This window comes from Scomber scombrus, chromosome 20 (genome assembly GCF_963691925.1).
Source record: "Scomber scombrus chromosome 20, fScoSco1.1, whole genome shotgun sequence".
NCBI classification, from domain to species: Eukaryota; Metazoa; Chordata; class Actinopteri; order Scombriformes; family Scombridae; genus Scomber; species Scomber scombrus.
In genome coordinates, this window is record NC_084989.1 from 12,581,256 (window position 1) to 12,594,932 (window position 13,677).

At 40.4% G+C, this 13,677-nt stretch overlaps 1 protein-coding gene across 1 annotated transcript; it reads right to left on the reverse strand.

Annotated features, from left to right (window-relative positions):
• Window positions 1-9,230: 9,230 nt before the first annotated feature.
• On the reverse strand, window positions 9,231-13,233 carry pi15a (peptidase inhibitor 15a). The gene is made up of 5 exons (XM_062441850.1): window positions 12,958-13,233; window positions 11,823-11,941; window positions 10,556-10,688; window positions 10,349-10,464; window positions 9,231-9,366 (listed from the first exon to the last, which is right to left on the reverse strand). The coding sequence occupies exons 1-5, from the start codon at window positions 13,231-13,233 to the stop codon at window positions 9,231-9,233; spliced, it is 780 nt and encodes a 259-aa protein (XP_062297834.1).
• Between the last annotated feature and the right edge of the window lie 444 nt (window positions 13,234-13,677).

Here is a 13,677-nt window from a genome sequence, read left to right on the forward strand (position 1 = left end):
TCTAAATTTAAAAAACATGTATTCACCTAATTAAGATGCACCAGATCAGTGTGTACTGAACACTATAGATATATAAATAAAACCCTCCCTTCCAGGGCGCCTCTGCTGTCTAACCTACTTCTGAAAATGTGATACAAGAGCTCTCACATTGGGGACCCACCGCATTCTGAACTTCCATAAACCCAGGGTTTACTGTCTGCTCCTTGGGTCAGTAGCAGGGGCCTCGGCCACAGCCCTAGCAGCGGCCCTCTCTCTGCGGTCAGACCCGGCAGGCTACCCCCTCCAACCCCCCCGCCCTCCCTTTACACCGCAGCTGAAATAGCAACGCTCTCGCTTTGCTCACAACTCCCAGGAGGGAAGCACCGCCGAAAACATTCATTCATCTGCTATAGAATTAATGCTGCACTACATTTTGTTGGTGTGTGTGTGTGTGTGTGTGTGTGTGTGTGTGTGTGTGTGTGTGTGTGTGTGTGTGTGTGTGTGTGTGTGTGTGTGTGTGTGTGTGTGTGTGTGTGTGACAGAGAGAGAGAAGAGGAGTGTATGTGTGTATGTCTGACAGTGAGAGAGTGAGAGGTGAGGCAGCAAGGAGTGACAGGTTGCATGTGTGTGTGTGTGTGTGTGTGTGTGTGTGTGTGTGTGTGTGTGTGTGTGTGTGTGTGTGTGTGTGTGTGTGTGTGTGTGTGTGTGTGTGTGTGTGTGTGTGTGTGTGTGTGTGTGTGTGTGTGTGTGTGTGTGTGTGTGACAGGATGAGTTAATGTGTGTGTCGGTACACGTGCCTTCACAACATAAATATATGAGTCAATACATAAAACATGTAATATTTTAAATGCTCAAATTAAGTTTTATAGGCTCTGGATATGAAATGACTTATATTACATTAAGGTTAGAGCTGAAATACACAAAGACTGACTGTAGGAGTGTCACAAGAGCATGTCTCTGACCGAGGCTATAAAAATTAAATTGTGTGGATAAAGGAAATATTTACCAACTGCTCAGGGATTTTTATGATCTACAGTGTGGTAATTGAGGTCAGGCCATCTGTAACAGAGTAGACATTCTCTGATTAATGTTTATTACAATGCCTGCCAGTAAATATACACTATTTGCGCCAGCCGTTGAGCAATATAAATGATTTCATGCTTCTGCTTCTTGTGTTAGCAGCCTTTCATGTGATTTCTCTCCATCATCCTTTCTTTTTTTATTGCATCTGTTATTCTCTACTGCTTCCTGCTGTGCTGTTTGTCTGAATATTTCACGATTTGTTTCTGTTTCTTTGGTTCTCTGATGCAGGATGTCACTATCTGAGTCCTCTCTACCTGTATCTTTCTGTCTGGCATATATGCACACACACAAACACACACACACACACACACACACACACACACACACACACACACACACACACACACACACACACACACACACACACACACACACACACACAAACATTCACTTTCCATTCCTCTGCTTGTCTTTCTCTTTGTGTTGTTCCCCTCCTTACTCTGTCTACTGTATCTTGTCTACATAGTCATTGTTTAGCCACGGTTCCAGATGCTCCGTTTGGTATCTCCTCCATTCAGTATTTGGTCTTGCAAGAAACCCCATGAACCCAGCAGAATGCATCAGCTGTGCCAGGCCCCGTATCCACACAACAGTAGCCTCTGGACACAAAAGCAAACCACACAAAACACTCTCGAAGAACACTTTTGTTGGCCCACACATTATCTGGCACATTGCTCCCTAATGGTTCTGGTTGAGCTGAATTGAGGTCAGAGCATTGGAACGACATCGGGGTGAGAATGGGAGTAAAGAGCGTCAAGGTCATTTGGCAGACGTTCAACATCATTGCTTTTGTGACATTATCAGCAGCATTCAGCAGAAGGCTGCCTCAGATATCCACTTCAGGTCAGTTTGGGTTAGTTTGTCTGCCTCCACCCCCTTGTGGTGAAGAGGTGCCAATGCATCTGTGAGTAAATATTGTATAGTACGTGGTAAGTTTCTCTGTGTTTTGGTCACAAGTATTATTGTAGACATCTGCAGTTATAACAGTTTTGAACAGATGGCTCCAAATAAAACAGAAGGCAGAAAGAAATCAGAATTGTGTAAGATTTCTACTGAAATACACCAAAATGATGCTTGCTTGCACTGACTGCAATGTACTGTCTTTTCACCATCCTGTAAATGTAGCACAGAGCATCATTTTATATGTTAATTCCCTCTTTCGTCTTTTATTTTCCTCGATATATCCTTGTCTTCCTTATTCTCTTCATGCACCTACATGTTACTCTATCTACTGAAACTGTGTGGTTTAATCCCAGTTCACCTCTAATTCATTCATGAAACTTTATCATTCTAAAGCTAAATTTCACACATATCATCATTTTTAGTGCACTTTATATACTTCTATACACAGTGTGTGTATATGACCTCCATGATGTGTTCCATATGTTCCTCCATATGCTTTATTTATTTACAAAAAAGGAATGAGTTGCATATAAATTGAACAGTTAATTATAAACAGCAGCCGAAATAAGTCTGAATTAGAATTCACTATTTAAAATTAATCAGACAGTGTTCTTTGATCTTTAATTTTTGATCTATGAAATATCAGTAATTTATCACTGTAGCAGTGCATCCAGTATAAGTCTGAAAATATATATGTCATCAATATGGATTTATGCAGTGGGTGAATAATATGATGTCACTGACTGCAATGACTGCACCCGTCAGTGTCTATGACATGCAGTAGTTTATTGCCTTGTATTGAATATGTTTTTTCTCCTGTGAAGTAGTGGCTTTGTAGATTTCTACATGATATCGCTGTAACTTACACTAAAGTTTATAAAGGAAACTTGTCTTATTAGAGAATGTTGGAAAACTAGCACACTGCTCACACAACCACCAGGTGTCAGTGTCCTTCAACACACAACCAACATGCAATGAATTCCCAAGTGCATCTCAGTGTGAAAAAAGAAAAAAAACTGCTCATGATCACAAACTAATATCTTTCAGCTCCTCCACTTTTCTACTGCAAAGGGAACTCAGTCTTGCAGTTCACTTATGAGACATTTATCCATCTCTTTCACAGTGAGATCCTAAAGGCTAAAGTTTTGGTAAACTGATACTGTTGAGGCATTGGGAGATGAGGAATTGTGGGTACCCAAATACTGTTTTGTTTTATGTCAAATTTTGTGAAGCTAGCTACCAATTATATAATTGTGCCAGAAACTCCTATTACACTGTTTCACAGTGTATTTTTTCTTCCCTGTGCTGAATGTTTAATTGGTTGCTGTTTGTGGTGCAAACAAATTGAAACCAAGAAATGTCACAATGATGCCAAATGCAGTCTGGTCTATGTAATCTAATATCATGTTTAAATAGTGGGACAAAATGCAGTAATCATGCATTGTCTTTCATTTGATATGTGGGTTTGTTTGCCAAAAAGGATGTCAAACATAAATATGAAATATGAACATTGCAAAATGTTCATGAGTTGAGCTAATAAAATGTGTGTACAACTGAAGTTTGTAGTTCTGTTTTGATTAATGATATCATGAGAGCAAAGAGGCCAGGGTACTTTAAAGCAGCACAAGCATCAAAGCTGCAATGAGCTTGTTGTACTTTGGGTAAAAGAGAGTTGAGAGTGAAGGAGGAAAGCCCATCTGATTATGCAGCACTTTTCCCAGCGCTGTGATTCTGAGCGGACATTGATTTTGGCCCACATCTTGCAGCTGCAGGATGTCGCTCGTCTGAAGTCCCTGCTAGGCCCCGCACGGAGGCTAAAGTGGCCCCATCCAAGACAAAGACTACAGTAGGATATGGAGGGTAAACACAGAACACGGGCCACCTTTGCCTCAGTTTGTGTTCTTAGACTGAACCAGAGGGGTCAAGTCTAGACTCTCTCAGGGTTGAGCATACTGTATTCTTATAACCACTGTGACGGAGCGAAACGGTGCCAGGGTCTGACATGTTGGGTTCTCAACATGTGATTACTTTGTGTTATGTTATATACTGTGTATGGGGTGAATACAGACTATACACTTTCATGACCCAACACCAACTTATGTATTTCATCATAACATAGAATATCCATACTGAAGTATGCCAGATATGCTTTGTATATGTTTTAGTCGACCATATGAGCAGCTTACTTTGCCAAGGAAAAGTCACTAGACGAGAAAAGTGACCATAACATAAGCGATTCAGCTCAAACTGAAAAGGTGTCTTATTTCATTGTGGCTGATTACATGAAACATCAGCACTGCCTGCCTGCGTGTTGCTAATGTAGGGGGTTCATGTAAATTCAACCATAAAAACCTGGGAGAAATGAAACATTTCCCCACATGTTATGGCAAAACGTCTTAAATAAACAGCATTACAGACCCAAAATAGGTACCTGAGACACCGCAAATGATTTGTATACGTGAAAAACGTTATTTTTTACTCCTTGTTTGAAGTAAGGGCATCCAACTCAAAAGATGGGAGTGCAAAAACGTGCCCTGCAGTTAACTCTGCTGCCCCGAGAGATTTATAGTTACAAAAGGGTTTTAACATGTACATGCCAACATTTGAGGAGATCCCAAAACATGCTTCAAGTAGCTGACATCAGTCTCTGGGAAACACATACGTCAACAGGCTCCCACCTGACCTATGCGCATGTTACGGATATGAAAACAGCCACTTTGCTTGAGTTTAAAAGTTATAATGCAAATATCTGTGGAAGATTTCAGGGCAGGATGTAAAACTGTGTCAGATTGGTTGTAATAAAGATGATTATAAAGTTGTAATAATGCTCATATATATGTCTTTTGACATTTTCTGTGCCTCCTTCTAATGCAGTGCCAATGTACAAATAAAAACAAGAACCCCCTGTTGTCTAAATAACCTTAACTCAATGTCCACTCACTTGCTTGTTTCTGAGCTTTCAGCCATATCACATAGTGTGAAGTGCTCAAAATGACTGGAAGTGTGAAGCTTTCAACTATATCACATGGTCTTCATTAGCAGATGGAGTATACTATGATAGCATGAAACTAAAGACATTAAAACTTCCAATCATAATGAGCCCTTTTAGGACTTCTTGTCCATGTAGTGTGATACAGCTGAAAGCTCCAGAACAAGCAAGTAAGTGGTGCTTGAGTTGAAGTTGAACTTTTATGGAGTCTTAAAGTGCTCAGAATAATGGTTAAAGTTTGAATACCTACAGTTACATGACAACTGCTGATGAAGACCATGTGACTTGGTCAAAATCCCCAGAACAAGCAAGTTATTGAATCTTGGCTTGTACTTGTTTTATCATAGTAATTTGTTGTTTTGTGTGGTACATAATGACAACAATCTATCTGTCCTAACAATGCAGCATCTAAACATCAGAGCTCCCGACAAAGAGACATGTTTATTTGGCAATAAGTAAACTCTGTGGACTGCCTCTTCTGTTTTATCCTCCCTAGCAAGAGCAGGTAATATAAATCAGTCCAGATGCAAGCATTCACTCTGCCTCTGCAGGACCATCTACAGTCAATTTCAGCTAAGCTGTTGAATGCTTGAATAACGAGGTGAATATTGATATTGTCCGTGACCAGATTTACAGTCTTGTTTTCCTACATTGAGTATTAAGTTCAGCTTTTCCTGTCCTAATAGCAGCTTCATTCTGATGTCCTCAAGCGGCAGTGCTGCTGTGGCAGTGGTGGGTTTTAGGGAGGTTTGTAGACAGAGTGAGGCTTGGACCGGGCACAGGCTGCATTTCCGATGGTTGAGCTGCTAGGGGAGCAAAACAAACATAGTTGTTTTTCTTCCAACAGGGAGAAAAGAAAAAGAAAAATACAACAAATTAGAAAGAGGCCTCGCCCGATATCCCCCTCGAGGCACTGACAAGCCAAGTTTTCAACCATTCAGCGCTTGAAGTCAGGGAGGGCAGAGAGGTTGTAGAGTACAAAGATGGAAAAGAGGAGAGGAGAGAAAAGGAGTTTTTTTCCCCCGCAACTGCACAACAAACTTCATCCGCAAAAAGATTGATCACCCTTTTTTAGTATTGTAGTCACTCAAACTGTTGTATGACCTCTTTCTCATACTTCTCACCATTATTGGAGTTGGATGGCTGCTTGCACGTTTGGAAACCCCCAACCTCACCCACTCCCTGTTAATAATCTATCAGCCTGCCGTGGTCCCTATGAAGTCTACATCTTCTTTCCAAATAAACGTTTCACCTCCTTCACGCTTGAGGTAGACAGAACTGTTTCAGCAATAACAGTGTATCTGACAGGTCAGTAATTCACATGTGCAGTTAGGAAAAGTGGTGCACCTTCGGATGAGCACACAGATGCGTCATCTTGAGCCTCAGAAGAAGTTGGCACTGTCTGATAGCATAAGCTGGCTGAATGGGATTTATTGCTGCTGCAACTGGAGACTTAAGATATGTCATAAAATAACAATAGAGTATCACCAAAAAAACAACATAAAGCCAAATGAAGAGTGCTCCACTTGCAGGTCTTAACTTTTATCCTGACCCGCATCTGTACCCTTAACCTTTTCATCTGCATCTGCCACTGATGGATAAGCCAGTTAAATGTCAACAGCAGGTTGTCTAACTCATCATTGCATTCTGCTCCTCATCCCGTTGATGTGCCTTTTAAACATCCACCAATCATCTGTTTGGCTCCAAGTCCAGGCACAGAGATTTTTCCCATGCATACTAATGTGTTCCTCGAAAACGCTCTGCTGGTCGTTTCCGAGGAGTGTGCTGTGCTGGTCTGCTCAGCTTAGATGAAACTTTTTAAAACAGTTCAGGAAGTGATTTGAAACCATCACGCTATGCAAAGTTTAGCGTTAAAATGTGAAGTATATTCCAACCTGCCAAAGTGCATTGAGGAGCAGCAAGCATCTCAGCCTGGATAGATGTTTTCTGCAGCCCAATTTGCAGCTGAGCTAACACAGATGTTTCACTAACAAATAAAACCCTAGTCTGCATCTAAGTTTGATGCAGGCTGGCTCAGAACCATATCCTACTATCCCAGCTGGAGAAAAGTGCAAGGACTGGAGCATCTGTCCAACACATCAGAGCATTTACGGCTTTGCATCCAAAGCTCTTCTTCTCTGTTTGTCCCTGCCTTTTCCCAAGCTTCTGCTACTTTCTCTATCATCGTCCACACAAAAGGCCTAAAGCTGTAAAAGCAGCCGGAAAATGTCATATTTTTTAAGATTGTCTGTCTGTCTCCTTGCCCGCTCTTTGATTTAGTCTCTGTGTCTGGGGGTGACACACATTCTCCCTCTTTCTGCTTCAAGCATTCCATTCTGCTGCCTGTCTCTCCCTCTCTCTCTCTCCCTCTCTCTCTCTCAGTGAGGTCAACGGTTTCATTGGACAAACTCAAAAAAAGACGGTCCCGTGAAACCCTATCAGTTGTCCGTTCATTTGTGTAGACATGGACAGGCGGGGCCAAAGTCAACCATCTCTTATTAGGATTCAGTTGTAGCCCTGGCATGTTTTCCTTGCTCTTTCTAAGCCTTTGATACGCAGGATGTAGGACTTTGCAATGGCACTGTTGAAGCAAAGGAGAAAACTGAGGGGGCAACAACCTATAATCAATATCAGACACAAGGAAGAGTTCACACAGCTCAGCCAAGACAGCACAAACAATGGACAAAGATACTATTGAGGCCAGAGGCAACATGGGTGGAATTGTGCAAAATAAAAAAAAAGAACACAATCAAAATAGACCATTTTATTACAAATACAAAACACAACAAGAAATGCGCAGTTCATTGCATAAATAGCTTGTTGTTGATTTAAATACAGTCAGTGCGGAAAATGTTAATTTCCTATTCTGTGATGCATTATTTTCAACTAAAGTTTGTAAAAGTTTTTGCTTCTTATAGGTTTACATTATTGATATGATTAACTGGTCCGGGTTGAAAAGGAATTCTGATAGACTTGCAGCTTTAAAATGGTTGAGGCTTTTTCTTGCCACTATTGTGCTAGTGCTTAGCTCATAGAAATCTATCAAGTTCATTTACATTCTAGCAAATGTTTTTCAACATCATAAAAGTTGGCATGCAAATGAATCATACACAGTACTGTTTACATTGTTAAGCTATATATACAATCCTTTTACAAAACAATTAAAAAATTAATATCAATTAAATATTTTTCCCATATAAAAATGAATAACTTATTGAATACTTGAAGTTTAAGGATAGTCAAGGTATAATGATTATCTACATGTACAAAACAAACAACAATTTCCTGGTATTTTGGAAATGTACAAACAATTAAGGTGCACTAGAGTGCCTAACTCTGAAAACCAAAATATATCAGTGATCACCACAAAATATAAACAATGGATTTGTCCAATATATCACTAAGTTGGTATATAATATACCAATATACAGTATAACAAATATGATTATAAAACAAACATCTGGGTCAGAGTTGTTGTGTCCAGCAGAAATATTAGATGAAATATGAATGAAAGGCCCCAAAGGGTGAAATGCCTGTAATGACACACAAACGGTGCAGATTCAAACTGAAAACACACTGTGTCAATGTTGTAACAAAGTTTTATGCTGATGTCAGGTGTTAAAATGAAGACTATATGGTTTTAAATAGTTCAGTTTACAGTAAGTGCACTTTTGTCAAACGTTTTGCCAATTAGTTGCAGGACACAAATGGGAGTGACAACTGAGCCTGAGTATGAAGTCTGTAGTACCGACAGCAGCAACTGAGCTGACACCGCCAGTGTAGGTTTTCCCTCTGAGGTTCAAAGCTTTGATCTGTATATCACAACATTCCTATAAAGGCAGAGCACACAACATGAAGGTGTGACGCCCATAGCACCGTAGTGAGCAGGTATGAGCAGCTATGATGGTGTTATGTCCTTAATTACCACATTGTCAACGTTAAAGTGGTCCTGTGTAGTAAAATAAAAAAACATGTATGCAGCACCGCATGTACACTGTGTTTAAGGACCCATTCTACACATAAATTATAGTTCATCAATTAAAATAGTCATGGCAATTAAAAAATCCTGGTAAAAATGTAAGACATTAATTTACAGTTTATTTACAAATCATCAACACTAAATCGTCTGCTGCCTTCAAATGTATGTTTGTGTTTTTAAATAAGCCATATATACAAAATAGTGTGGTCCACGACTGTTGTGCAAATCCTTACGGCATTAGAATAATGTCTCTGTGGTACTGTTGGTTGTCAGCTTATGCGGAGAGGAAACCTGTGTTTATTTGAACCAGTGCAGGTAGTTTGTCTTCAGAGCAGGGAAGCACATGTTGTTGCTGCAGGAGCCCCCATAGCTGGGAGGGCAGGCGGAGCAGGGTACACCTACTTTGTAGGGAGCTTCTCCAATCCAGTTACCCCTGGAAGACAGAAACATGATGTTGTGAATGGACCTTGAAATGACCAGAGATCCAAGATCAGAATATCCTTCTATCCTTCTAAAAGTACATATACAATAAACATGTTAAAATACAGGTTGTAAAGACACTTGTGCATAGGGAATAAGTGAATGAAACTGATTACTGGTCCTATCAAAAATGAAGATATTGAAGTTAAACATTAATTCCTGACATTGGAAACAGCGGTTGACAAAACAATGTCAGCTCATGTTCCACTTAGTTTCAATTCTGGAGCTTTCAATCATTCGTCAGCGAGTTTATTCAGTTTTACCAGAAGTGTTGAGAAAATCTACAATTCCACGTGAACTGTGCACACTCTTTCTGCAGATGAAGATCATGCAATATGACTGAACGCTCCCGAACAGCTACAATAGATATTTTCAAGAGTAAAGTATTACATAAAGAAGTGATTTATACTCATTTAATGTACACATACATAGAAAATGAGAAATCAGATTTCAGTTCAGTACCAAAGACTATATATCTATATCTATTGTGCTATAAGGTGTAAATATGAACATTTTCCATAATAAAATAGGTCATCAGTGTCTTGAGCGTGTTACTCTTACATATGTCTCAAACTGATGGGATTAAAGAACCGAGGTCACAAGTCAGTCACAAGTCCAAGCGTGCTTTGATTCTTGGAAAAAAATGTTGCTACTTTTTCTTCTGTTTTGTAGGTCTCAAGAGCTTTGGTAATGCAGTACCTGTTCACAGGCTTGTATTGAGGTTATCTGAATCTCCCAGCAACATGGGTGGCATTTCATAACTCAGCACAGAACAGAGCAGTCTGTGTCGGGATTAAGCCTGTCGTCACCCAATCGTCATCAGGTTAATAGGTTCATTAGAATTAACAGATCTCCGTACAGCATGTAATTAACACTACATGACATGGCCTAAACTGATCCATACAGTAATGCCTGACCTAGCCAAGTATACTTACTTAGGTGAATAGTTGCAAACTAAATATGTTGCCCGTTTCCACACTGAACCCCATACATTCATATTGTGGCACGTGTGAACAGCACAGCCGACTTTGTTAGATGTTGCCCACACCATCTGCGAAAACAAAGAAAGATCAGCTGTCAGTCGATAACAATGCTACAGCGATTCATAGGCATTCCACTTAACTCTAATCTAATTTGTCTACCTGTGTATAATGGGTACACATAGGTCCATGGCATCTGAGAGGGCATCGAGGATTGCAGTCACGGGGATATGGAAAAGAGTAATCTTTGACCTCATCGTACCACGGCTTCACCAGCTGAAGAATGGATCGATAGCTATGAACAAAAGACATGGTGAGTAAGCTAACATCACAAGTGCTGATGGGCAACATCTGGTATAACTCTAACAAATAACTCCAACCAGGCTGAGAGTGATATGCCAACTGGGTCAGGTTTGTCAATAATCATTTATATTTTAGAAAAAGCAGTCTGTTTTTAAACAAAAAACAAAAAACTTAAATTGTTGTTAGCTCAAAGTTTTACTTTTTTAGTTCTACTATGACACACAGTAAGAAGCTCCTGGTTTCAAATATTGGCTCTTTTCCAGTGTATGTAACATTTGAATATAACTGTTCTTTTCATATTTTTGTACATTTTCTCTAAGTACTTGAGTTTCTTCCTACAGCATGTACATCCAGAATATACTGTAACCCCATGATCTATTCATATTTGGTTTTGTGTTTACTTTTTGATTCCTGGAATTTCTTGGACATGCAGCTCAGATAAAGACAAATCAAAAATCGTGCCCCAAGGTGCACTGGGCCTTTAAAGACTGTGTTGTTTAAATGGTTGTTGTTATGGTGTTTAGAACATCTGCTATATTTTTCAAGCTTCTCTGACCGCAATAACAATACAATTATTTGAGGTTCAGGAATACAAAACACTATGTCTGCAGCATCAAACCACATACATGACTGTAAGAAACAGTATTGAGAAACTGGCCAAATTTCAAGATTTCAAGGCCAATCTGAAGATGATCCAAAATGATGAAATCCAAACATGCTCTGCACTGTGAAATGCAGACTTGCCTTCAAAAATGGATTGCAGAGTTCTACTTGTACTAGGTTTAGTGTGTTTTCGGAAAGTAAGTAGAACAGTAAGAATAAGCTGTACTCCCTTGAGCCTCAATAAAATCTTAAAGTATAGCAATAGGTGTGTTTCCAAATGGAAAGTCAAGACCCACTAAAGGGATGCTCCTTTGTCCTCATGGGTCATGGCTGAAAACACAGCTTTTGTTTATTTGAAGGGTCCCAGGAGCATTCCTCAAGCAGTCACTGGGTCACAGTGCCAAAACTTTTAAGAGAAAAAAGAAGGGGGCTGCAACGCAACGACCATGACTGCTGAGAGCGAGTCATCTCTGAGAGGAGCAGCAGATGTCAGAGAGGGGGTGGGGAGTCAAAGGTCACTCACCGTCCTGTCCTGACGGAGAGGTTTTGACCCAGGAACCTGAGGAGGTGAGGTGGTCCATGCTCCCACAGGCAGGCCTGAGCCCAGTCCTGAGCTGTCTTAGCCAGAGTTTCATCCCACACCTAAACCACACACACAGACAAGGTGGGAACATGGAAACCTATTACATAACTGATGGAAAATATACACACAAGATCTTCTCCATCTATGCTTCATTCAGCAGTGAGATGTGAGATAAGAGTCGGCACTTTCAGAGATCATAGCACTGCTACAGGTGTTACCATGGCAAGAAGCATCAAGTCATCCATCAAAACAGTTACGTAAGAGGAGTAAATTCAGTTGCTTCATCCTCCATGTAACACTTTTACACAGCAGACCTTTGCATGGTGACAGAAAGTTGGATAGCCTCACAACATGATGGTTTAGAGAATGTAGGATTTCCAAACTTGTCAACACCCCGTTGCACGTGGTTGCATTTGGAATTGATTATGACTGGAGTAATGGGGAAGCTCTTCCTCTGATGACTTCATTCTACAGTTTATTCTACTTATTGCAACTACAGAGAATTAATATTGTGCCCCGTTTTTAAATTTAAACATCAGCCGCAGGTACTGTCGTCAGCTCAAGAAGTACATTAATCCTACAGCTAACTTTGGAACTTACATTTACACTACACTATAGACTTTTATAGAAAATAACCAAATGATATATATGATGTACATGAAACATACATTTAACATTTTTACAAGTGTGCAATCGAACACTATTGTTCTCTCCATATCATTCTGCCAGCAGGGTACTGGTACCATACATGACCCCTCTTCCCTTTGGAAGTGACTACTTTGGTGGTCTACAACAGAGAAATCTGCTGAACAGCTGAAAGTGTCAAGAAACTTTGTCACTGCAGCATCTACCAAAAACATGTATTAAAATCAGATTTTTCCATCTTCCTATGACATGTTATTTCTTTTAGCTGTTTTGCTTGATTCATACAGGTTGGACACAAACCAAATCTTCATATGATGAGGCAAATTCAGTAAAAGCAAATATGACCCCAGTATAAATCATGCATCGGTTGGTTATATACTACGCCTCGATAAAAAAAAATTAAAAAGTTTGAATGAAAGCTTTCACTTACCATGTATTCCATATTGGATGCTGGAGGAAACACTTTCCCTCTTACTTTGTTGTGGTAATCAAGAATGGCAAGCATGTCGTTCTGGCTAATATAACGCTTCCGTCTGGTTTTAGAAATAGCCGTGGTGTCTGTTCCATAGCTGTGCGCTGCGCCAAGACTGGTGAAATTGGCGGCTGGCAAGGATGTGGACACAATAGGAATAGTCGTTGCCAATACACTTGCTCGGCAAGATATGCAAAGGAGTATTAGTTCTACGGCAAATAACAGAGGTTTCATGTTTGGTTTTAGGAAACTGCAGACAGAAAATCCCCCGCCTTGGACTGATCTGGAAAAAAAGCAAAAGACACACTTTAAGTACTGAGCGCACATTACAAATCCGACCAACCAATCTTTACAAGTCCCGTGCTTTGCAATGCAGCGCAGAGATGCCAGTGACATTCCGCCACACACACACACACACACACACACACACACACACACACACACACACACACACACACACACACACACACACACACACACACACACACACACACACACACACAATCTTTGGTCTTACCTTTTCTCGAGAAGCGGTACCTTGTGCCTGCCTTGCCAGGGATGTATCACATCTAAAGCCTCGGTAATGGGTTGGAGAGGGAGGGAGGGCTACTGGTGAGGAGTTTTTGCGCTTTGCGAACTGTGTGAGGGCTTCAGGAGAAGTCCTTCTTTGCGGGTTTA

What these genes read in the sequence shown, in the direction of transcription:
- pi15a (XM_062441850.1), bottom strand. Translation starts at nt 13,233, where the DNA reads ATGAAACCTCTGTTATTTGCCGTAGAACTAATACTCCTTTGCATATCT. An exon ending in CTCTCCGTCAGGACAGGACG is followed by an intron (nt 10,689 to 11,822) that starts GTGAGTGACCTT and finishes TTTTGTTCATAG; the next exon opens with CTATCGATCCATTCTTCAGC. An exon ending in GTTTGCAACTATTCACCTAA is followed by an intron (nt 9,367 to 10,348) that starts GTAAGTATACTT and finishes TCTGTCTTCCAG; the next exon opens with GGGTAACTGGATTGGAGAAG.